The 27,487-nt window shown below is 36.9% G+C and overlaps 1 protein-coding gene across 1 annotated transcript; it reads right to left on the minus strand.

Moving 5' to 3' along the window:
* Positions 1–1,128: 1,128 nt before the first annotated feature.
* RHOBTB1 (Rho related BTB domain containing 1) lies at positions 1,129–23,295 on the minus strand. The gene is given in 10 exon segments (XM_015866266.2): positions 1,129–3,425; positions 3,878–3,983; positions 5,029–5,117; positions 6,801–6,951; positions 9,388–9,506; positions 9,917–10,884; positions 12,557–12,593; positions 12,596–12,741; positions 22,468–22,571; positions 22,952–23,295. Coding segments are annotated over 10 exon segments (2,082 nt in total). The 5' UTR covers positions 23,144–23,295; the 3' UTR covers positions 1,129–3,255.
* Positions 23,296–27,487: the final 4,192 nt, after the last annotated feature.

The raw sequence follows: 27,487 nt of genomic DNA on the forward strand, positions 1-27,487 counted from the left end.
AATCTTTTATTACTCACAGAATGCCTTATTCCTGGCTCCCGGTGTGCTCTATGCAGGTAGGAAGCTGCAAACACTGGCTCTTGTTGTGATACAAGTACTCTAGACCTTACTTGCTTGCCGAAGTTCTCACTGTCTTAGAAAAACAAACAGAAGAATGCTGTTTCTAAAAAATAAGCTGAGTTTCCCCAGAAACAAAAGCTATGCAACTTTCTCTAAATGTCTAAATATGTATTTTTTCCTATACTTTTAAAACGTATTTGCATGTGTGTGTAAATACACACATATGCATACAAAACAGGCCCGAAAATCAACAATTCTGTTTTGATCCTCCCATGCTATGGATTTAATCAGAGGCATTTTCATATTTTTTGTCACTGCATTTTGTGTTGAGATCATTCCCTTCTCTTACGGTAAATTCTAAAGAGTAAAAAATTGCTTCCAAAAGCATCAAACTGCTGACATTAGCAATCTTCTAAATCAGCACTTTAAAGAAAGCGTACACTGTGTGCTGAGTGCATTGACTTTTCAATGTCCTTTGTATTGCCTAAAGGCTTTAAGAAAAATCATAAATGCTGTACTTCTCATTGTGTCTTACCACAGCCTTCTAGAAAAGCACCATCTTTCTAACTAGTATTAATCTTAATATCTGTATTTGGGGACACGGCTGCTGAGAGGCCGCTAACAGGTAAGGGATTCTGTACAATGGCTGACAACCTCAGCAGTGAGAAAGCAGGAAAAACAATGTCTGTAGAAAACTTAAAGCATACTGAAAACCTTATGGATTTACTGCTGCTTAACTGCAACTTCTTTCCCCACATGTGTCTTGACTCATGTCCCTTAGGTAATAACGTGGTAATTAAATAGTAGAAACCACATGGAAAAGTGGCAGGTTTTTTGTTATTCTGTTGAACAGTAAGTGACAAGCAGCAACCTTCCCACATCCCTAACACACAGAAACACTAGAGGACTTTCCTGGTTAGGAATACCATAAATCTGAATATGCCATGCAAATACCAGCTCAGCAAATCTCACTGAATGATACCACAGCCAAATGCTTACAAGCAGCTCCAAAAAGCAAGGCAAACTTTCCAGGAATCTAGAAAGCTTCTTAAAAAAGCTGAGAGACCATTTGTAACTAAACAGTTTTATTGACTTTTTTGCAAAATAAAAAACACAAAGTAACCACCAAGATTAAAGGCCATAGGCAGCATTAACCAAATGAACCAGCCACTTGGTTACAGTAGCTGATAACTAGCACAGCTGGATTTTATTGCATATACCTCAGGTTCACTTATATATCCATTAGTTTGGCAAGATTACAATCATACAGTAGCTTTGGTTGTGTAAAACCTAGTAGTAATACTTAAAATGGCTAATGCTTCATGACAACAGATACTTATCTTTGCCTTGACACATCTTTTCTCATTCTTTCTTCTCTGTAATTTCCATCACCACTGACCAAGAATTAAGGAGACTGTGTTTGCAACTATCATTTATAGCCCTTCTTTATCACCGTATGGTGATGAATCTTTTATAGGGATTGGAATCCATCACTTGCTTGCCTTATAAAAGTCTGTAAAGCAGCATCTCTTCCCCTGCTGGGCAGTTTCTACCACCCTGCGGTAGCATCTGCCTAGAATTATCCCAATTGGAACCTAAATAGGTAGAGGTGTATATGGCTTTCAGTCCAAAGCCTTTCCTGACCTACAGCATGGGGGCGTGACTGCACTGCCTTACCTGCAAATACAGAAAATAAAAACATAAACAGCTTTTCACATTGGTATGCTGAGATGTCAGCACAGGAAATATTAACAAACCTAATATACAATACCTAACTTAGTTACAGAATTGTGCCTGAGACACTGTGCAGGGTTGCACATTTGTGTTCTACAATCTATATATTTTACTTTTGGTCTTTTGAAAATGTTTCATTCTTATATAATCTAGTATAACAACGCAGCTTTAAAGCAATGGTTAATAAAAGTCATAAACACACAGCAGATCTGAAAACACTGGAGGCTTTTTTCCTCCCCTTACGTAGCTTTTGAGGAATTCTTTCCTTTCTGCCTTCATTGTGCCCCCAGCTTTGTGAGAATATCTATTTCCAGAGGAAATACATGACCTACTTTAAAAAAAAAAAAAAAGCCCTAACATTTGGAGTTCTACCTGGGAAAAGACAATTTGGATTAAATGGAAGTGATAGTGTGTGAAGATCATTCTTCACTTACAAAAGGCTATAATACTAGGTAACTTAGTTGTTTTTGCAGCCCTTTCATTTGCTTGCACCGATGTAAAATGAAATTCAGCATGAGTAATGGCTGCATGGTTAAGATCACATCGAACAAGGTAACTGCTGTGCAGTACTTCAAATGCAAGCAGTATAACTGCTTTCTGTACTCAGATCCATACTTATAAAGATATAAATTAATAAGCCCTTCTAAATGGTTTTAGAAATATCCTCTTTGATCTAGACACTTAAAACCTCTGAATGCTTAAAATCACTAGATTTCACATGGCTCACACAGTCATAATTATTTGCACTTACAGGGCAAATATTAGAAATACATTTGCCTGCAGTTGAACAGGTAATTATATTGCCTATTATTCAGCTGAGCAAAGATCAAGCACTCCATATCTTGCAGTTATTGGATCTTACTCTAACTTTTTACTTTAGAAAGGAGAAATACCCATCTAATTATATTACCAAATGCACAGTACTTAGTTTAAAAAAATAACAAAACCAACATTTATACTAGGCAGCTCGACTTCTTTTTTTTTTTTTTCCTAAGATAACTTTTTATGAGATACTTTAAAAGCTGTTTCTTATGACTGAGGATTGTCTATATCACTGTACTCGCATAGTAAAAATAGTTAAAATCTAATACAAAGCTGCTACATGGTTTTGTGGTCCGTAAAATAAACGATAATCCAGAATTTTATCTGAACAAAACACACTAGACAGTATAAAAATATTTCCCAATTGGAGATTTAAACATTAATGCTCTATTATTATTATTTTTTATATAAAAAGAAATGTAATAATGGTAGACGTTTATCTTCTCACTAGCCAAAAATATACATACGACATTGAGGAGCTGTTCCAGGCTCACTTTCAGTGGGCTTGTGCTTTTGACCCGAGCAGTAATAAATGCACAGATGTGGAACAAAGTTTCCTGAAAACCCGCATTGCATCTTATTTCTAACAATAAGACTAACTTCTGAACCTGGCTATGAATTTCCAGTTATGTGTTTTGTTCAGGCAACTACAGCAGAGGAATTCCAGAAGCACCACTTCCGCCTTGAATGGTGTTTATTCAGTGCAAAATCTTCCTTTTCTCTTTCTTTCTTAACTCGTTGATAGTGATCTTCTTCTTTTAAATACCACACGGGTGGCCAGCGATGCCTCTCAAAATATTCTTGATTATCTGATTAAAAAGAAACAAAGCCCAAACAAGCCAATAAGTTTCACAAATCCCAGAAATGCCTTGATTGTTTGCAGGAAGCTATGCAGCTAATCATTTATCCAGTCTCTGTGTTAGCTCACTAATCAGAAATTCCCCTAGTTTCCTCATATGCATTACTTACTCTCAGACCACCAAAGAAGTGTAAAAATGCAAGACCTTTACAGAGCTTATCTTTAATTGTGAAGCCTGTAAATAACTCTAGTCCTTTTAGCATCTCTGAGATAGGTAAAGAACATCATGTTTGCCTAGGAATGAGGCTAATGACTATGACCCTACCTTATAGATTAGAAGAATATATAAATGCTATGTGTAATTGTGCAGAGGTTCAGTCTCACAGCTGAGCTATCTTTGTGTTGAATGGACTAGAAGGGGAGAAAGGACAGGCCTCATGAAAACTGAAGTGTTTCCCATACCTGAAGATTTAGCTTTGATCTCCTTGCGGAATTTGGAGCAAACACTGTTGTAATTGGTGCAGATGTAGTGCAAACACCAAGCTGCCAGCTGGTTAGCGTTGTGAAACTGTAAAGAAAAACAAGAAGCTTATTCAGTTTCCTGAGGTTATCATTCATTCTGCATTTCCAACTAAGAACCAAACCTAGCATGATTCCCCAGCGAGCTGTATCTTGCTGCATTCTCACAAGCATACAGAGAAGCTTTTGAGGCTGAATTCCTCTCTGAATGTTCTAGTCCTTGTCATACTTTTCTGCTGGAGCAAATGGTGGCCTAAAAGGCTTATAAATAGGTGTTCAGCATGCACAGCATCTCACAAACTGGATTTGGTTCCCCTGAACCTGAGGCTTGCTGGACCTGACTTTTCCATTATGTCTGTACCAATGAGTTATTATAAAGCCTGCTCTGAAGTAATTTTCTGTAAACATAGCTTCATTGACAGAATTCAAGAATTAATGAAAGCTCAATACAACACCTAGTAAAAGCTTCCTACAGTCATTAGGAAGAAACAGCTACAATGTAAATCAAGCTTCATTGCATGTGTTTCAGTTTTGGCATTGTCTACTATGATTTCAGGTTATAACACACTGCAGTTGCATATACACGGCAGTGAGGATATCCCAACAGTAATGAAACTTCATATTTCTGTCTTCAAGCAAGGAAAAAAAAACCCACACCCTTCATAAAATTAAGTGAAATATGCTGCCTTTTCTTGAAAAGGATTCAGTCTTGGTTTTGTATCAGTATTAAAAGGCATTGCCAGAGAGGCTTTTGAAAGCAGTTGTAGAAATCCTGCATGGTGGCCAGCTTCTGCTGTATTTCAGTGCATCTTAAGTTCCAGACTTCAAGACAAGCTGGAGACAAACTCATCATTAGTGTGAAATTAAGAACAATTAAATTTTTCTTTTTAGCTTATGCTACCATATCTGGAAAACAGAGGTGTGCGATTTAACTGTGAGTTTACAATACAAAATAGAGAAAACTCAATTTTATTGTCAGTTGCTCTCAGAACTAAGAACTTTGAATTTCTTAAGTGCAATGGTCAGAACAAAAAAAGAGCTAAAACAAGTGCTATGGTTGTCAAGAATATATTTAAAGAACAGTGTGCACTAACCTGAGCCAATTCCAAACAGGACAGTACATCTCCATCTATAGCAATGCCACTCATGGAGGCTTTGGTCAACTCTTGTACTGCATGCTGTTCTGTTACAGGAGAAAACTCATTACTTACATGGGAAACAGTCACATCTCAAGGTTAGATGATCCACCAGTAACAAAAATCCAAGAAGCCATGTTCTTCCTCCTTCCAGCGTTAACTCTACCACTGTGTAAGTGTATTGTGTAATATAATGTAAGCATATTCACTTAAGTAGCCTGAGCAACTTCAAATCTGGGCAAAGTCAAATTCTGGCCTTCACGGTTATGGCTGGAGATTCTGCATCACTGGTACAAACTCTCTTGCTATAGTGAAGGACAGTCCATTCCAGTATTTGCCTCTCTGCCTCAACTGAAATAAATCATTTCTGTTTTCACATACAATTGTTATCTCTTTCTAACAGAAAATGAGCCTGCAACTATTAATCACTCATAGAAGTACAAAATTCAGCAGCCACCTGTCTCCTTCTGGCAGAATGGGTAGGTACAAACTTTAATATTAATTGGAAAAATACATCAGCTGTCTTTTTTGGGTAGCACAAAAACAATAGCCAAGATTTTGGTAACAGCACACTGGCACAGATATATTAACAAGTCTCCTGACAGCACTAATAAAGAAAAATTCATTTCAGACCATCTCAGATTAGTTGTTCTGCAGATCTAAAGGTGGGCTCACCTTCAAAAGTTCCTTCAGGAGATTCTCCTTAACCCTTTCCTAAAAGCATAAATGTTTTAGAGGCTGCAGTGTTTGCTGGCACATGTGAATTGATTTGGCCCTTCTGGGTTAAGCTGCTAGAAAAAGCCTTTGGGCTCAAAATTATATCAACAAGAATGAAATAGAACTAAATATTCACTAAATATTCTTAATAGTAAATGTATGCTTGTGCTTCAACTACTTATAAGTATTATCAGGCAATAAAGACTTGGTCTGTCACAACCAATGAAAATAAGATATTCATTCCTGATGAACAACTGCAGGAGAGTTAGGATTTGGTACGTGGTTAGAATTAGCAGAATTTTTTCTACCCTATTAAAACATGTAACCTTTGCTTCAAGCATGTCTGACAGTTCTGGTCTTGGTCGTGTCTTCATAATAATGTCAAGTTACACACAAAGAAAAATAGATCCTGGAGGCCGGGTATATATGAATGGACTTAATTTAAAAACCAGAATAGTAATCTACTCTGTCATTTTTCTCTAAATATATGGTAGATGAGTTTCTTGACGAAATGAAGGCTGAATACCCATGTATATACCAAAATATCAACTACCACCTGCGCAGTGAAAAGACATACAGTATTTCTAAAAAGCTCTGGAATATCTTAATGATTTTTGAATTGGTTCAGTTACCCTCTTTGAACAGAAATGTATAATGGAGCACTTCATTACACAACAAAAAGTTCAGGGTCCATCGTGCCACCAGGTAAATTATTAACTATAGAACGGACAGTATAAACCACAGACATTGCATCAAGGCTGAAGAGAAGGCTAAATCTTCCCATTTTTAAAGCACAAAATGCTTCAACAAGCTGCTTTTGCACAAAACTAAAAAAGCAAGAGGAAGACAAATACGTTTTCTTAACAGAAAACATGAAGTTGTACTATAATTTTCCTTTCATGGAAAAAGAATATTTTCTGCAATGTGAAAAAATCCTGTGACTTCCAAAATCGTTAAGACATACTTAAGCTGTTGCAGAAGACACTGCACTGGACATGGTCACAAGTTCTTACCTGCTAGAGCAACCAGGTGAGGAAGGCAAAACCTGTTTGCCAATGCGATTAACTCAAGTATGTCCAGTTCTTGAGTGGAGGATAATTGCTTGGTGTACAAGTAATCTAAAACAGCTTGCATGGAAGCCTTGTTTATGTTGGGTAGAACTACCTGGAAAAGACATTAAGAAAAAAACACAAATTGCAGTAATTGAGGATTTTTCATATAAGGCTCATATATCACTTTTGTCACTTTGCTGGACTATCCCTTTTTCTCCAATCATCTTAGAAATATAAGGAAAATATTTTTCAAAAATGGAATTTGCCATTGAAGTTCAATAAGCTGCCAATGGGCAAGTTTACCTCTGGAGTCAGACCTTTTGTCAGTTTAAATACAGACAATTCTACCAATTTACTGGAATTGGCTCCACATCAAACAGTAAATCTGTGCAATGCTTTCTAGCCTGCAAATGGACAGCTTTGTTAGAAACATAACATCTACTGAGCGCTTCCCATGCCAAACCTTCCTCAGTAGATTTCTTAAGGAATACAATCTATCTGCTACTGGCAAAGGATATTCTGGGGAGTCTGAGAATAACAGAAACCAAAGGATAAGAAAACAGCAATCAACCAACCAACAAAAAAAGGCACAAACCCCAAACAAGAAAAATACAAACAAGCCACACATACACACACCAGCAACAAAAAAACCTCCAAACCTCCCCAGTTTGCTTAAAAATAATAACAAAATTATCCAAGTAAATGATAAGGCTGAGAACTGAAGAAACGAGGTGAAGAAAATGCAACTCTTTTCTGCTACGCATATAAATCAGCATAACTACTGTGCAATGAAACTCCCTAAACTGAGACAAAAGCTATTTAATTTTTCACCAGCACAACCCTAAATCCTTGTCCCCATGGGACTGCCTTAAAAGAAGGGGAAGGAGAATTAGCAGATTTCACTGTAACCAATCATTGCAGCTTCTCAACTGCAGTTTCCATACATAGTCTTCCTCCTGCAGTAAAACTGATTCTTGATGGTCTCGGGGTTGAGGCAGTCAACACCCAAACTAGCTGATCTTTTCAATTAGCAGTTTGTAATTTACATCTTCACAACTCAATGGATGCTGGCACTGAAGAATGCAGCGTGGTATTCTGAAAAGCTTTTAGTAAAAAAATAGAATGGCAGAGTGGAATATAATAATAAAAATATGACAAGGCATTAAACATAACTTAATCTGACTGCTTGAAAGCAGTCAGTACAGTCCTGCTAGAACTGAATTAATCATTCTCACATAACAAGTGGTTAACTTTGGGGGCTTGGAAATTTTTCAGTCAGCTGGATGGGTGGGATTCATGCTCAGATTTGTTAGAGCTAAAGCATACTCTTATGCATATCAGATGCTCTGGGAAACATTCAGTTCTCCAAGAGCTAATTGTAAGACTCATTCATTATTAACACACTTTGTTAATGCAGAGAGCAGTAAATTCAGTGAGTGAATTTATAGAATGTTGTGCCTCAAGTGCAGAAGAAGTAATAAGTAAAAAGCAGAATATTTTGTTTTTGTAAACCAGTTGAAGAAGAAGATTAAATTCATACCTACATATACTTAAAATCTTCATTACTGAGTGCTTTAAACTCTACCAAGTGGAAGCTAAATATTTTTAATTGGAAAGATGAGCTAAGAATTAAGTTTATCATTAAAAATATGTGGTAGAAAATAAATGTGTATTCTTCTTTGCCAAATGTTGCTTCCTACAATCAAACTACGTTGCTTTGTTTTCTTTTTAAATGAACTACTTGTTTAGCATGCCTCCAGGCAAGGAATTGTTTACAGCTCTATTAGAAAAAGCAAGAAAAATCTCAGTAGAACAAAACCTTCCAGAATATAAACTAAAAAATACCTGAACTCTTCATAACTTTCATGACAGAATGGACCAAGAAAACTAAAACAAGAACCAACAAAACCCCAAATCAACTTCTAGCTACAGTAAAACACATGGCAAAAAAAAAAATAAAAATGCTACAGAGTGTTAAGAACTCAAAAAAAAAAAAACCATAAATACATCTGAAAATATACAATTTCTAGTTAAAAAATCTCAATTCAAAGCTTTGAGATCTTTATAGCTGTTTTACTCAAGAGAATAAGACAACATGGAAGAGAATCAGACTTCAGCTTTCTTCCGAAGTACTGTGAAGCCAGCTCTCCTTTCTAGTTTAATACTATGTATTTTTAAACACTTTTTCCTTTAATATCAATGTCTCCTGCCCCAAGAATTCTTTGAAATGTTTCTAGTTGAATAAATACATATTCACACATCTTTAACATTTATTTCAAAGAAATTAGACACTCATATTTAATGTTTGCAACATTAAGTATTTTAAATAGGATTTTAGGTTTTAAGCACATGCTCCAGCATTTCGACGAAGTCTCGTGCCTTGTAGAAAACATGTCATTACATTGTAATGTAATGCCTTAAAAAGAAAAGCATCCCTTATCTTCATGGGAAAAATAATCATTCCAGGGATTACTGTGACCACTCAAGTAGCTACAGAATGATTCTTCCATGTCCCAATATCCATCAAGCACTGTTAAAAAGCAAATACCTCACTGTTCAAGCTTTCAATAAACGATCCTCCAAACATTGCAGACATCCATTCACAGCTACAGATCAGCAGTGGCTTGTGGGCATTTATGGTTCCATCATCCAATTTAAATGTCACATCTGCCACAGGAACAAAGAAACAGGAGTGCTGCAAGTCTGTGTTTAAAGTGAAAGTGCCTCAAGAACACATGTATCTATTACACATTGTTAACCAAGGACTTCTCTCCCTTCTCCAAGACAACCCTAGGGTTTTACACAGTTAAGTAAAAATAAAACCTTAAAGTCTCTCTTAAAAGGGAGATACCGGGTGTTCAACACTTGGGAAAATTCAGCCACAGAATTAAAAGCTTCTGTATAGATCTCAAGAAGTTAAACTGTAGAATCCCAAGCTGACAAAGCTGGCCATGAGTAACACTAACTTTGTTCTCATCTCTCCTCTCAGAACAATGTAAGCTTTTGAAGTCTGTGAAGAGATGGTAACATGAGTAAGAGAATTAATACTTTGCCTGTTAAAGTGTGTATTTACTCACCAGAGAATGTCCCTTTGCAAAGGCACTCTTTTATCCGATTAGCTTTTCTGACATGAAATGCTTTAGTAATCTCTTGATTCATGAAGGCTTCTTTATTCATAATATTCTCCACCATCATCCGCAAATCAAATACTTCCAAGATCTCAGCAATCTGAGCCAGTCTTGTGAGATCTTTTTCATTTTCATCCAGTTGCCCCGTGTATAAAAACTGCAGAACAGTTTTAAAAGGTCCAGCCTGCACAGAGGAATCCATTTTTACCACAGTTACAGGGCACATCCTATTTGAGACAGGATTCACTTGCATTTCCTTATGCATGCTTACAAACCCCTTACCCCAGGATGACAGAGATCTTGCTGCAGAAATTGCTTCACCGGGTTCGGGTTTGAGCATGTTCAAAGAATCAGTACTTTCTGGTGCAGAAATTTTAACATCAGCAGATTTCAAGGATATCTCATCACTGTCGTCATTTGTCTCAAGGTGACTTGTCAGAACATCTTTACATGTATTTTCTTTATTGCACAGTGTTTCATCCAAGTCTGAACTTTCCTCACATTCCATTAAGAAAAGGTCATAAAACTTTGATGAGGAGGTAGCTAGGTAAATTTTGTGAGCAAAGATACAGTCCTGCTCCTGGAGAACAAACATCACATCTGCACACAAAGGGCTGTCCAGTAAATAGCCAGCTTCGTTCACACTTGGTACAGGACATTCAGGAATTTTGATAACTGGAGGGGGGGCTTTTGGAGGTAGGAATGGAGCCTGAAGCAAAGGTTTTTGGACCTTCTTCAAATGAGATTTCCAGAACTGCAGATGTCTTCTGGAGATCAGGGCAGCTCTAATTGCATTGTCAAACACGTCTTTAATTCCAAATTGGTCAAATACACTGGTTTCATAATACGGTATCCCAAGCTCCTTGGCAACCTCTCTGCCTTTTTCTGGTGGCAAAATGTCTCCTCTTTTGATCGGCCTAGGGTTAAACAAAAACAGACCTCCTCACACTATGATCAGTACAAAGTTACTCCAGAAAGCGCAGATTTGTGCAAGATGTCACACCAACTGTGTGACAAATATAATCCAAATAAACACACAGTATACAAATAAATGCACAAAACCCTTTGGAAATTGCAATCACTATACCAGAGAGTTTTAGAATAACACATGTAATTCTGCTCAAGTTTGGTGATGTCTTTACAAGTAACTACACTACTAAAAATATATACAAAATCATTTTCACAAAAATGGAGCAAGACCTCTATTAATGAGGAATTTATAGCAGGAAGAGCTGAAAGGATGCTTGAGAATTCTCACTGTTTAAATAAACGCCCCCCCAAATCCTCTTCTACTCAGCTATTCAACCAAAATCTTTCTTTGTATTCATCCTCCAGGCCCAATGGGAAACTCTCAGACAGAGAATATGACAGAGAAATGTCTCAAATACAGCTAAATACAAAAAGAGAAATATTTCTTAGGTTTATGCTTTTTTAAGAAAATAATAGTGGCCTATGACAAAATTGTAACAGAATAAACACACCAAGAGATAGGCCCTGTTTTGGCTGCAGAAGCATTCTGTAGGATCTCATGAATTTCCAGAGCAGCTCTAGTACATGATACAGGTAAGCAAATTAGAAAAAAATCCAGTTTCCCAGCAAAAAAAATCCAGAAGATATGACCTCAGTGCTGCATCCCATATTGGACAGACACAGCCTGGCACAGACGTAACGTGTTCCAGACAACCGTTCATTGTTGTTGCCAGCTAATAATCAGTTCAGGTGGCACAGTCTGTGCTAGACATGCAAAGTCCTAATTCAAACTTCATTAACAGTGAAATCATAAAGGAAGATTAGAATAACTTTGAATAATTTGACAAATATCTCCTTTTGAAGAGTCCACAAGAAAACCCAACTCACCTGCACAAAAAGGAAATCTTATTAAAAAAGCAAACAAAAAAAACCTTATTGCAGGACAAGAATTTGAACGTAAGATGAAGTTGTATAAGAGCCCATGTAATATTACTTCAGCCCATTTATGGCAACAGATTACAATAAATGCTTTATTTTCACAGTTAGTATTCACGGATCTGGTATCATTCAAATTCTTATAAAGTGGGGAAAATAGAAGCAAGATGTGAATGTTGTTGTTTTTCTTTTGAATGTGGGAAAAAACAAAGCTGCTCTACAGGAACTCCTAACTCTCACCATCTCCACTTTAATTCAGACCACTCATTTTCTGGAATGATCCAGGATTACATTTAGAAAAAAAACCTATTGAAAATTAAGGTACATTAATAAATGTATCTGCTTAAAACAATACCTGACAGGAAAGACAAGGTAGGACATGACACATATTTGGGTGGAGAAAGATATATGAAAACCCCCAGTAATCATTATTATCTACGTTTATAGTAGTGTCCAGGCACTCATGTAAGTTTGGATGTCCAATGAGCAAAAATATTGTTGGAAAAATACAATAACTGTATGAGCTGAAACAACAGAATTATGAAGAAGCAAGCACATATATTATAATTTTACAAAAAAAAAAAAAGGGTGGGGTGGGGAAGAAGAATGTCATGTTTGTTTTTCTCTTTGGAAGTTAATATATTTGATTTACATTTTGAATTCCTATTCTTGATTAAACATTACCTTGCCAAGGGACGCCTGGCCCGGTTGACGGCCTCAAGTCTGCGTAGCGCAGGTCCAGCTGGCAGCCCACCAGAATGACAGGTGTGCGAGGACAGAAGTGCTTGATTTCTTGATACCACATCGTTTTCACATGATTCAGGGAATTAGGATTAGCAATTGAAAAGCACAGAACAACTACATCAGACCTAGAAAGGGAACATGAAGATACCAATTAAAACCCAACAAGCACACTTCCCATTTCAACTTCACACCTATTTTCACTCTTGCTTGAAGCTATTCCACTCTATGCTTTGAAAAACACATGGGCACCCAATAAGAGAAAACACGCTGTTCATGCAAAGGTTTTATAGATGCTACGCATTTAATCACAAAAGCATGGGAGCACAAAGCCACATACTTAGGAAGCACTGCCCCTCTATGCAAGAGATGATCTCTGCACGTATAAACAGAACACTAAGAAGAGAGGTAGAACTTGCCATTTTCTACATTTACACTGCAGTTGTCCATAGACTGTCATTGTTTGCAACTGCTGACTGGATACCTGAATGCAATTCAAAGATCACCAGAGCTCAGCAATTAGAAAGGGGTTACACAGAACTTCAGAAAAGCCACACCAACAGACAGACCACTTGTGAACCTGTCACAGAGGAACACCTTTACTGCATTCTTTTAGATAATGAGGCTGTATCCTCTGTAATGCAATTTGTACAGTAGTTCTTCCAACATCTTTAATAAACTATCTGTGAATATGAATTAATTATGACAGGATTTACAGCTATGTTTACTTCTACAATACAAGCAGAAATTGGTAATATAAAAATAAGGGCAATACAGCACAGAACAAGACAGTACCATAAAATAGTGCAAGCACAAAAATGTTCGAGAGTTTTTACAAGTTTTAAGACAAAATATTTTAGTAAGTAAAACCACTTTCTAAAGCACAAATATGAGGATTAAAGTTGGGAGTTCAGCCACCAAACCACTTCCAGACCTAACACCCTAATGGTGAGAAATGCCTGAGTACTTGTCTCAGAGCATTCCTATCCTGGGGCAATTCCTTTATTTATAAACTAGGATGGGATTTACAAGGCAGTTTTCACACTCCTGGGTCTCTCATGAAAGAAAAAAAAGAGCAACAAATCTAAAATAAAAAAAGTAATGTTGAATTGAAGCTCTAAGAAAAGATTGAGAGAAAAGGGACATCTGGGGTTGTAGAAGGAACTTATTAATACAGAGCTGACAGCAGAATAACCTCAGCAATAGTATGTCTACCTCACTTCTGTTACTCTTTAATTTAGCACAATATGTTGTGTCTGTAGTTAGCATAACAGATACAGAAGGAACCATGAATCTTAGCATTTGCCTTCTAAATAATGAAATACCTCTTCAGTACTGCTGCTTTCTACATTACACTGAGGGCACAGACATACCCAGCAGGACTGCTTCTAAAGATAGCTGCAATAATACAGGTACTGCTGCGAGCATAACTTTCATGCAGGAGAAATGCACCAGCTCCAGATTTGTACCTTACATAAACAACAACACATCTGTCATATTTAGAGACAAGGCTTTTCAAACTGGAATATCATCTGCTAAATGGTGAGAGGTACGTAGCAAAAGCATGACTGAAGACTGAACTGAAGCAAATATCAGACAAATTTAAACTTGCTCTATTCAAGGTCACATAAGACTAAAATCTAGACTCCAGGAGAAATTTGCTTAGATTCCAGGAAGAAGGAATATATAGTGTATAGCTACAGTGAAAAATTTGTTAGACATATTCTGATCTACTCAATTGCTTAATTTAAGATGATCAGAATTGCCAGAGCCAGAAGCATTGGCTGTCAGGCCAGCTCTAACTATAACTGAACAGTCTGTCTCGTGATTTTCAGAAACTGATACCTAAGCCAAGTAATTGCAGCCATGAGTACTCAACCCTCCTGACTCTACAAATCACAGGATACACATCTCTGCAAAACAGAAGAAAACTCTGCAGGAGCTCCTAGGCAGGAGATGACAACAGCTGCCCCCAGTGCTTGGACTGTCCAGTGCTGGGGTGGCCACAGAGCTGGGCTCCTGAGACAAGCCAGGGCTGATCTGTTTCCTTGGCCAGGACAGCCTCAGACCACTCAGCAGATCAGACCTAGTGCAGACCTGTGGCTGGGAAAATAATTCTTACAGCAAAACATTCACATCTGGTGCGTGCCCAGCTTGCTCTAAACATAGCTATGGACAACTTATAGGGGACTTCTGTGGAAAAAGAAAGCAGGTCATAATCATTCTGGGATGCACACATCTACAAACGTAAGTATTAGTTCAGTGCACTCAGTGGTACACAATGGAACGTGAATAAGAAGACAAGACAGTTTTAAATTAGCATCCTCATGGTTCAGTAGCAGTTAAGCCACAGGTAACTACCGCATCCATCTGAAGTTTCTCAGCAATTGCTACTATCAGAAACTCCCAAGGTGGGGGAGAAAAGGCAGTATACCAGCCATGAAACAAGACTTTCTGAAAGAGCTGCTAGGAGCAGAAGACAAAATACTGTTTTCTACATAAGGCTAATCTCTGTAACAGAGTATTCAACTGGTTTAGAACTGCAATTTCTGAAGACTCATCTGCTTACATGCTATTTACGTTCCTGACCTATGTAAGGAGGTGCACTGCAGATATACCTGCACATTGCACTACATAGTTTCATCTTAACTGATACTTTTATTTTAGATAAAATTTCATGGAAAGAGCTTTATTAAATGGCATCTCATAAATTCTGTGAGAAGGGTGCTTAAAAGTTTATCATTTTGTAGACTGAAACTAGAGTTATAAACTAGGGTGATGGCTGCAGATACTCAATGTAGATTTATGGCTCATTAAAGAAACAGGGTGCTGTCTGAAATGTACATGCCACATTACCTATGAAGAAGTTCCCTCTAGTTTATAATTTACAAGATCCTGGGAAGAACTGCTGCATGCAAGACCTGCTGGTTACATTTATGGGGTATCATTTGTCATACAGTCATGGAATAATACTGTCTGGTTTGGAAAGGGGAAGAAAAAGCAGAGGGATATAGTATGTGAAGAGGAGACGCAGCTGATCTGGAAATAAATGCAAGGAGTAGGAAAGAAGGCAGGAAAAAGGCTGAACTGTATTGCTATGTTATCTTTTTGTCTTTCTAGAAGACAAGTTAGAAGTACACATTTATCTTAGAGATCTTAATTGAGACTCAAGAGCCAAATCTGACAGAATCACTTTAAGGATACACAAATTATATTTTGTTTGACAAGAAGGCTGTTACACCTATTCATTCAAATGAAACTCCAAGAACAGACTAGATTTTATCCCTATATCTAGATATCAGCATTCTTTGAGAAGAAACAAGTTCAAGATAAGGGAGTCTATTCTTAGAATTTTAAAGAGCAATCTATATTTGCAGAGGTTCATTCAAACTGCTGGCCTCTTTTCACTTAACCTTAACAGCTAATCTTTACAGGGTGATTTATCAAGAAAATGTTATTTTGCTTTTGCTCTTTCTGCCCTCATTTTTTTCCCCTACATGTCCCATAATTTTCCCATGCCACAGCTAAACATGTCTGATTTGAGACAGAATTGGACATTGCATAGACTTTCAGCCACATGAATGAAAAGATAGTGGGACAGTCTGAGTGCACATGTCAGCTTCTGCAAACACAGTTGATTCAGGCTGTAGAAGACTAAGAACTAAATCCAGAATCTCATTTATGGCACAACAAAATCCTGCTATATCTCCACGCCAATCCAGATATACTTTGAAGAGAGAGATTCACTCAATTATACAACATTTTGTCATACATGCATCTCAGAGAGCTGCAAATAAATAAATATTTCAGTAGAACTCAGTTTTTAGTAAATCAGTTGCAGCTATCACATGAAATGAGAAATTCACTAAGTGACTGATGAGCATAACAAAATGATCTGAAAAACAGCACATACTCAAACCAGATGAGACAATAGGAAAGCTAATTCTTCGTACTATTCTTAGTACTCAGATGTCTCAGCAGCAATAGTGCCAAAAAGAATGGTGAAGTTGTTTGGAACAATGTAATGGGAAAAGCAATTTTATTTTTAAGTACTTCTTAGAAAGCCTGGGGATTTGGTTCACTGTACTGTTGGCTATAAGAAGGAAAATTACCCATAAGTCTGGTTCATCATTTGCATAAGAAAAATACCATCTTAGTGCCAAATAGAAATCTGGAAATGAAACAGGCTGTCTGCAAACTACCTTAATAGTACTCTGGGCCAAATTTTGCCAGTTTCAACTCAGTAAAGTTCTCTCTGGAATATGGTATGTTTGTACTTTGGACATCCAAAATATATACTGAGCACATCCACAGGAGCGGAGATATTACTTCATTTCTAACAGAGGAATAAAAATTCCATGATAAGTAGAATTATAGTTAATTGGAGTCTGAAATTCTTAATTTGCAAAATCAGTGTTTATAAAAGTAAGACACAAAACCTGAACATCAAATCAAGGGAGAAGGCTGGGTAAAGACCAAGCAAACCAAACAACCAGCAACACCATAAAAAAAAGGATTAATGAGGATTTAGCTAATAATTCTTTTGTCAACTGAATGCTGCCTTTGGATGGAAGATTAAATAAGGTAAACTCACAAAAAAATGAACAAAACAGACACAGATGGAATGATGAGATTTGCATGCTTATTTTGTTATTTGCTGTTATATTTTCTGTAAGTAGGCAGCTTGCTGATGACAACTACATGCTATTTGTCTATGGAGAACCAACAGCTTCCAACAAGAACCAACAAGGAAACTGCAGCAAAAAAAAAAAGGCAAGAACAAAGGAACCCCTTCTTTACTCCCACACTATCTTCTTAAAAAAATACCAGGAACTACTGCTCTGTTAGAAAAAAATACCTGAAGGAGGTTAAGAAGAGATTTTGCTGAAATATTATTTGAATCAATGAAGTTTAGAAGAAAAAAAAACCAAACAAACCCTAAAGGTAGGGAATGGATGTGAGTATAGGAAGTAAATAGAAAAATGAAGATTCAAAGCTAGATCCTGATATTCATTAAAATGATGTTTTTTTGTAAGCACGAATGAAAGGCAACAACGGAAAGCCTGGGACAAAGAGAATCAAAAAGTCTAGAGGAGAGGAGTGAACTACAGGGTCTGGTTTGCATCCAGTACAAGAGTAATTTCTGAAGTCATGGAAGACATGAAAATTGAACATTAACAGAACGGAAGACATGAAAAGTGAACATTAACAGAATGGAAGACAGACCTTTATTTCTCTAGAGAGAAAAAATACTCTTTGTGGTTTTCTTTGTGTGCTTTCTTTGGACTGTCACCAAAATCAGCATATCATTTATTACTTTAAAAAGAAAAAAAAAAAGCACACGACAAAAAAAAATACCAACATAAAAAGCAGTAACAGTTGTCAGGAAGTTCAAACATGCAAGTAGATGTCAAGAAGTTATTGGTAAATGAAATTCATTTAAAATATTAATACCTGGTTGCGCAAGTGGTTTTTGTATTCTGATACACATATAAGGAAGTTCAGACCAAGAGCTTTAGAGTAGAACTCTACCTAGTAGATATTCACAAAGAAATAATTCACAGAGATCTACATTTCTGCAGAGACAGTTATCAGGTTCAGCACTTCTCAAAGATTTTGCTTTTGCATTGCAGTCCTTAGGATTGAACCCAAATACCCTTTTCCCATTCCCTCCCCCAGACAGTGATTTATAAGAACAAGATAAAAAAAGAAAGCTATGTAATACAGCAAATAATATTAGATACTTTTTCTCTCCAGTCAAGGAGTGACTTGAAAACTTTGAAATATTAGAGTTTTTTCTCTACCCTAGAACCAAATGTCAAACTGAGCCTCAGGTCCCACTAAAAGTTCATTAGGTACACATCCTTTCAAGGAAAGAAGGACTCCTAACTGCAGTTCCAAACTCTCTACTCACAGTATGGAGCCATGGTGGCACGCAGAGAAGACAAGTAGCAGATTTGCACTGATTGTACTGCTTTAAGTACATAAAGCAAATACTTACAAGTTGAGTGGAAAAGCCTGAAATGCTAGTGTACATAATGGAAAAAAAATAGTGCATATATACTCCATATCAAAATAAAATCACTTGAGAATGTGATCTATGAAACTACTTATTATAGCGTTTCCTGGGGGTTAAGAAAAAATATTTTGCATCAAATATCAAAAATTTTCTTTGCAGTACTTCAGAACTACTTGATAAAGAACCTGAACAGCCTATAAACCACTGTAAAGTACAGGACAGGATCAAAGCGTTGGTAACTGAAGAAGATTTGAAGACACAGCATGTCATTTTTTTTGTGGCAGCAAACACTCCAGAAGTTTGCAGTTAAGGTAAAAAACAAAACTAAACAAAACAATTTCTGGAAACAAATGGATTTTCCTGGTCAGCAGAGCAAAAACTCTTCTTAGAGCTACTGCTGCAAAGATGCATCTCCACAGCTCTCTCCAGCCCTTGCCAGTAAGACACGTGGAAATAGGATCATTATTCTAATATAAAAATAGAGATAGAAGAATTCCTTGAGAAAAGTGTGGGCTTTTTCAGAGCATTTCTGAAAACTTCCTCCTTTGTTCAAAGTAGAGGACCTGCTGGCTCATTCCCAACTTCGGCACAGACAGCAAGTAACAGATGATCTAACTGATCTGACTGAAGGCACAGTTACACACAGTGAAGACACCCAGTTCACTCTAATCTTGCCAAATTTCCTGAATGCAAATAACATTTGACGTCAAAGCTATCTGGGCTTTGTTGTTACTGAAGTGCTATCATTGCTGTTTTTTAAGGAAACCAAAAAGCAGCAGCAACAAAACCCAGAAAACAAAAGAACCCTTACACAGACTGGCAGAAATCTTTAGCTATCAGTGATAAACACCTTCTCTCAGGGACTCATTTCAGCAGTGATCAAAATACGTATTTCTATGGATTCAATTACATGGAAGTAACCTGTTAAGGAACCAGTAACCACAGATGAAAAGACAAATGCACGTGTACTTCTGTGTATATACAATATCCAGAAAGCTTACGAAATCCATTCAGAACAGAGGTAATACTACGAACATATTTTAAGAAGCTCTGTCAGTAGTTTCACAGAAAGGCTCATTCACATTTGTAAGTCACGACGAAAAAGGCGTTTGCTGCCCAATCTGTATGAACAGATTTTGTTTGGTCTACAGCTCATACTTAAGTTGCAAGTAAATAAATCATCCTGGCTGCATTAGCTGACAAACCACACTCGCAGTGTTGAGAATAAATATTTGATCAAGACTGAATTAACTCTTGATTTCACAAATGAGATCTGTGCTTGTGTTTGTACATACTATGGCCGCATGTATCAAAAAACTCTGTAGGTTATTAATCAAACTGTGTTTCAGCATGTTTATGTGAGGGGAAGAAAAAGTGCAAGCCAATCTTTTTCCTGTTTTGCTTTTAGAACTAATTTGAACACAGTGACACAGTTGACATGTATTCAAAATGAGATTGGACTCAAGGATAGATAGCGAATCCTGACAAACTGAAAGATGTGTAAATAAAGATGTTTTCTTGTCTTTAAACATGCAGTTTTGTGCCTCCTAGGGACACTGGTAAATCACAGCAACCTCTCTTTCCCTCCCGTAATCTGCCAGGATCTGTTTCCCAAAGCTCCTGTAGAACTGTGATTACTATACTAAACACTGAGCAGTACAGCACAGACTGATCTCACTCCCCACACTTTCATTTTAAAGGATGACACTACAAATATTAACCATTCCACCCTTGATGGTATTGAAATATGTTTATTTCTTCCTCTCTCACACACACAAAAAACACTCCTTTTGCCAATCTTCTTTAATGTTTCTATCTGAAAAATGAAGAATTAAGAAGGATTTATCTTTGCCGCAAGTCCTCTTAACCATTTGCCCTGTCATTTATAGCATATCTATTTATGTAACTTTTTGCAAAACTGTATGGAACAATCTTTTCCAATGTGCAGCAAGTGAATTAATGACCTGCTGGTTCTTGTTACACCACGTTTAGAACAATTAGAGGTCTTGGTTGAGTGCACTGCTGAAATAAACCTTCCCTTGCACAAGGAGCACATGAATAAAATGGTTTTGTAGGGAAATGAGGGAATATCTCATTAAATAACCTCCCAGTCTGACACTGAGTACCTCTGGGTGTACCCTGAGCAGTTTAGCATTAACTGTTCGCTGCAACATTTGACTCAGCTATGAGTAGACTGTGGCTCAACGTATGTTATTTAAGATGAATTACTATATAAGGAATATATATATTCTTTTTTTAATCAAAATGTTAAATGTTTAGAAATGCTAAAATAGCTAAAATGTTAAACAGATGATTTAAAATAAAACATTGGTATGTATACATATTTTTCAAGTCCTTGATCAGTGTTTACAACTGGGAAACATTAGAACTGAAATTATATTTAGAAGATAGCTTGTTTAGAGTTTCCAGTGATTTACTATATTACGAGACTTGCAAAAGAAAAACTACTAATGGCACAGTAAGTTTTCAGAACAGCCTTTTGAAGTTGACCAGGCATAACAAACCTGACTCTACATACACTCAGTTCTGCTACCACCACAAATGAATCCCTGTGTTCTTATGATTAATCCTACAAGATCTCCAGTTATGCATGTCTTCCTTGGTGTTTGCAGGATTAGACACTAAGTATGCTGTTTTTCCCCTCTCCCGTCCTGTCAGCAAACAGTGGATCAGAGTTCAGAACATGCCTGATTTTGTTCTCTTAATCTCTGGTAATCTTCTCAGTGGCACAGTATCTGTTGCAGAATATCAGGGGGCCACACCAAAGAGTCACAGTCAGAGGAATCATTAAGTTACACCCATATTTATCAAAGTAGGCTCCATACGCTGCCAAATGTTAGAATAGTATCTACTCACATACTGGAGCAGCACTGAGTATAAAATCAGTGCTAACCTTAAAGTCACACACAGATGCTGCTGACAAATGGTACGGGTTCTATAGCCATATCTTGCTGTGAAAATTTAAGCACTGAATTCAACTACAGAACCCTTCTGCAGTGATTCTGAGGGATGAAGATAAGACCATTATCTCCCAGAGGTGCTCATTTCATCATGTAGTGAAGGAAAAGTAAGAATGTTTTGTCAAAATGTAATCCAAAGATAGGACAGGAACTATGCAGTGGGCATTCCCAGTCATTCAAAAGAAAAAGAAAGAAAGAAAGAAAAAAAGAAGTTAGAGAAGGAAAAACAACATGTGAGGATTGAGACCTTGTTTGAATGTTAGTCATGGAAAAAACCAAAATCATACAGACCCCATCTTCCTCAGCTAAATATTTGCCCTGTAGAGGTAGTCTGATGTCATTGTATCTATCTGCACACAGAAGTACCTCACCTTTCATGGAATGGGCTCTGCTCATTTGGTGTGAGCTGTCCATTTCAGGTGAGCTCTCCAATCAACACAGCAGGTTTCATTACAAGAAATATTCCAATGAATGCTAATAATGCTTCCCAATATCTCTGCTTGCTCTTTCAATAGTAAGCAGGCAATGACATCGTATGCTGTTTAATCAGGCAGGGAACACTGATGTTCAATTCTGTAAAACTACAATCTTATTTTTGGGAATGTTCTTTAAAAACTGAAATGGGACGTTTGTTGACAGAACTTAGTAAGTAAAGTGTTGTGTAGTAAAACTACTCTGCTTTTAAAATATTTCTCTTTTTAATCCTTGTGGTATATTATCTTCTTTGCAGTAGGCAGGAATAGGAATACCCTTGATTGTTTTTAAGTTCTTTTTTTCAAAAGTCAAGATTTGCAAATTTTATGCTTTAAATTTTACTACGAGAACTATTTAAAGTTTAGCTTTGGTCAACTTACCTTCCATAAGCAAAGCGCCTGTCTTTGTGATGGTCCCCAAACGTATCCCACAGCCTGAGAGAAACACTCACTTCATCCACAACATCTCGTGAGCGTTCAAGGACCTACAACAGAACACATCTTATGTTCTTTTCCTGCATCAAACAAGTACATTTCTAATTTGCCTTGTAAGGAGATTCAAAACTTACTACATCAAGAGTCTATTGTGTGGTTTTCAGTGAATGCTATATTCCATAAAACACAAGCAATATATCTATCTTCTAAAAATGGTTTTCATTAAAAAACAAACAAACCAACACACTTTGGAACAACAGACTCAGGGGAAATGGCAGCTCTCCTTGCCTTCCAGACCATGGTTGCAGCAGAGACCACACATGAATATTTCTGAGTTCACTGTTACCTTTTGACAGGGAAAGACTAACCAGTAAATATTAGCACAACCTCAAAGCACGCACTCCCTGTTCTGTAAACCTGCATGCCTTACCTCTTGGCAGACACGGTACTGATCAATGGCCCAGACTGTTGGTACATGAGTTGCCAGCAGCTGATACTGAGTCAAGGTTGTATTGCACGCTCTTGCACAAATCAGACGAGTCTTCCCCACTGCATTATCTCCAACCACCACACACTTGATAGTTTCAACGTTGGGTCTTTCGTAGTCCATGTCAATGTCCATTTACCAAAAACTGTAACGAGACAGTAAAAATTCTTCTCTACCACTGTACAAATATGATGTAATTTAGAAGCAGACCCTTCTACTTCTTCAGAGATGTCTGAGGAAGACTTAAGTCTCAAGGAAGTCTGTAGCAAGCTGTACCAAAGCAAGCTAGAGGATCCTTTAAATACTGCACAGTTATGCAAATACAGGACTATTTTGACCGCAGTCAGTTTATGCTGTTCACATGCTATTTTCACTTCAGTTTCTGTAAACAAAGCCTGTTTGCAGAAGCCAGATCTTGGTGAAACAAGGACAGCTAGCACAAACTTACCTCTTGCTAATACTTTTTATGTTAAGAAGGAGAAAGGACTGGACATCAGTGGGTTCAGCCTGAAAGATTCTAGTATAAACCTGCCTTCTGTAATCTTGCCCATTTGGGATTTGATTTAGGGCTCTCCAAACAATATTGCTAAGACCAAGTTACACAGATGGTTTTAGTTTTGTGCACACAATAAAACAGACTTTGTAAGATTGTTCCAGATACTTTGTTCTCTACAAACTATAACTCCTATTAATTCCTGCACGTATTACATACTCTTAATTTTTCAAGGACATTTGTAAAGATCAGGGAGTTTAACGAAACCAAACAGTCCTGCAGAAACTTGTACATGTACCAATAAACTTCTTTACATGGTGCTGGAAAGTAAAGAGAATGAGATTTTAGAAGATACGATCCTGACTTTGAAAGGTATTGCTGAAGATATTTACTTACATATTCTTTGGCAATTTATTGATTAAACAACTGAGCATGAATGTAAGGTGGAATACAAGGATATTTGAAAGACTAAAATTAACCGTGCCCGTTTTCTACAGAAGTCTGTCATTTTCTAATAAAGGGATGCAGGATCATAGTTTTTCATTTTCCAGTGTCTAACTGCGTCTCTTCAACAATCTGGTCTCTGCTGGGGAATGTAGTGAAGGCACAGGAGAAGAGAAAGTACAAGGCACAAACATGTTCAGAAAGACCTGCCTAACAGCTACTTCAGCAACGAAACCTACAACAGTATAACTGACAAAACACAGGCTGCCATCTGGAGCAATGATGTCTTTTTTTTTTCCTGAGAAGAAAAAGTACAACAGATAAATTAGTGTCTGTCTTCGTTTAAACAGCTTTTTTATACTTGTATCTCATTTGCTCCTAAATATAGAACATACTTTTACCGTTAGGGTACTTAAAAGATGAGATACAAGCTGTTCTGGTGGTCATTTTTCATCGTGTCAGGCACTACGTTCTGATTTAAGAAAAATCATAGTTAGTAATTAGGAATCAAACACTAATTTTATATGTATTCTTTCATTACTTTAACCGAAGTAAACAGACAAACAAAAGTCAGCATTAGAACTAAATGTTATCCAAGGATTTTGAATTTTAAGCATGGACTACAAAAGAAACCATATAATGGCCATGACACAGTTATTTCAATCTGTATTTATGTGGCTGTGAGGAATCAGACATTGCACTGACAACTGTACAACAGTTATTTATGCCACTGCTGTGTCACTCCAATATGTTTTCACAGACACTGAATGTGTCAGGAAAAGCCATAGCACTGACCAGCACATAAGAATATATTTTAGAGAGTTCTATACCAGTCTGCAATACAGGCCCAGAAACTCTAGAGCAAATCATGTGGTTTCAAGCATAAATGTGCTGTATTTACTTCATGTAAAACTTAATGGCCTTGTGACAGTATGCTATGCTGGCACAGAGGTTTTAGCTGATAAGAAAGGAAAGCTATTAAGATACCACCTTTATCCCTTCATTTGAGTTGTGACCTGTGCCCTGAAAGGTGAAGAGCCATGTGCTAAAGGACTACAGAGATTTTCCAATTACTTTTGCCATCCAACCACAGCTGCTCGCTGCGTGCAAGCTCTCATCGAGGCTGCTGCCTGGGATGGATCATGGACTTTGTTAGATCACAACGTTTTCAAGTATTAGAAAGCCAGAATGAGAGATAACTCCACCCGCCCCTTCCAAGTATACAGCTACAATATAAAAAAATAAAACCATATAAAAAAAATCACAAACCATGTGGTGTTTCTCACATTACAGAAAATGACGTTATTTGTACACTGCTGCCTGAAAGCCAGGGCCCTGAACGAGTAGCAAAAAAAAACCCAAAAAAAACCAAAAAACCCAAGAGATTTCAATATGCAATCTAAAATAGTTTCATTTCATGTCTGAGAATAGAGAATAACCCCCAACATATTATGTGGTATTAAATTGCTTCATATTTTATTCATGCATGGACTAGACATCACAGATGGAATGTGTTTACAAGGCTGGAAAACAAAATGAAGGCACACAGCTAGCCAGTGTGTCTGCCTGGTTTTAAACTACCAAGCAGAGTGATGCCCAAACTATTTTCCCTCTAACCCAAAATTCCACTAAAATGCTGTTATTCCAATGAACTTTTTGTAAGAATCTGATTTTTAAAATTTTTCAGGAATTCTGAAACTGTAGTTCTGCAAAACTACACTATAATTGGGCACAAAATAAGTATTAAGCACAGAGCTGTGAAAGCAAGTTTAAAATTGGAATATCTTAATAAAGATAACAAGAGAAATCAATGCACTTATATGAGAAAAGAAACACAAAAATGAAATTTAAAAATGAGTATATATTTTTTTTATTATTATTATTTCTGATACACTTATTCAATAAAAGCTATCCTAGAACTCAGGCACAGTGTGCCTGAATGCCCTGTTGTAGATCAATGGCAGTCTAATGAAGATATTTTTAGCATGACTCAATAATGCACAGGACAGAGATTAAAATAAACTGGGAATAAAAACAATACTAAAGCTTTGTGGCTCTGCTAAGAAAAGCTCTTAAAACCACTCCAGTGGATATGGAGTATCTTTATATTGAAAATGCAGACACTTTAATATTGTTCAGTAGTTTTCAAAAGGAGAATAGAAAACAAAAGGACAGAATTCCTGAAGATCCTAACAGAAATAAACCTGGCCAGATATTTAGACACTGCAAATAAAAACTGACAGTAACAGTGTAAACAGTATCCAAAATTTGTGAATTAAATGCTTGTAAATATGGCCAGAATCTTTTGGGGTACAGGACTGGTCATAGACAGATTTATGTACAAGACCTTAAAGATACAGCCATGGTCAGTTTGGTTTGTTGTGTTTTTAAGATATCCTCTAATTTAGGCTTATGTTAAACCTATTATACAACCATCCTGATTAAAAATGCTGAACATGTATTTGCAAAACTTATAAATAAATAAATCTAAAGTGAGCTCCGAAAGGCTGGTAACATCTGAGAAAACCAACCAGGGCTAATACAAAACTGGTTAGGCAAGAGCAATCCAGCTTACATTCAGCTTAAGAAAAAACAACATAACATTCCAGGACCAATGAAACACTAGTCAAAACCGACCTACAACCTGCAATTGTTCAGTTTACCAACAAAAGAAAACAGGATAAAGAGGAAAGTTACTGGAAGTGTGACCGGCCTCAGAGAGGAGCAAAAAAGACACAGAAAAACTGAAAGATCAGCAAATGAGGAGCACTGAGAAACCTACAAGGGGAACCATCAGATGAAATACAGATGTTCTAACATGGAAAGCAGTGAAAGATTTCACTCCTTAATCTAGTTCTAAAGAAAGATGAGAAGTGGAAATGAAAAAGGATACCCACAAGAATAATATAGGTTCACTAAAACCTTTCAGGATGTTTCTGTTTTTACATTGCCACCTGTAATTATTTGCGTATCATGGGAGACAAAGGCAGCCAAAAATCAGCAGATGTGAGCAGACTCGGGATCTGAGACAAAACCACTTAATTAGTTAACTTCACAAGCAGGAAAGAACTATTCTAAATAAAGCTGATTTATTTCACAAGAAGTGTAAAGTTACTGTGCTGAACCATGTACTGCAAACTGTTACAGACACTAATTGCTTCCTCTGTTGCTTCACTCAAATCGCTGAAGGGTGTTTGCTTTTTTTGTTTAATTTTTCTCACTGTTGAGCCAGTTGTTTTTATCACTAAACAGCAGTTGTGGTTATTATGGCAAGCAGGTCCTTCTGGCTAGTTAGACTCAGTAAAGAAATACTGTTTTCTAGGGATATTTTCCAAAAGATGTGTAGATGGAGCCTATCAGTTGATCAGCTGTCATACCAGGACACAACAGACACGTCACCTTCTCTCTCTCTCTCTAAGCATGAATTTAAAGTATATTTATGTACAAAATATAACCAGGCCTTAATTGTGAACCTGTCTTGATTTACAAATATAGTTTAATATATTTAAAACTATATTTACATTTTTCTCTGCTGGAAAGAA

The sequence above is a fragment of the Coturnix japonica genome, chromosome 6 (assembly GCF_001577835.2).
Source record: "Coturnix japonica isolate 7356 chromosome 6, Coturnix japonica 2.1, whole genome shotgun sequence".
Lineage (NCBI taxonomy): Eukaryota > Metazoa > Chordata > Aves > Galliformes > Phasianidae > Coturnix > Coturnix japonica.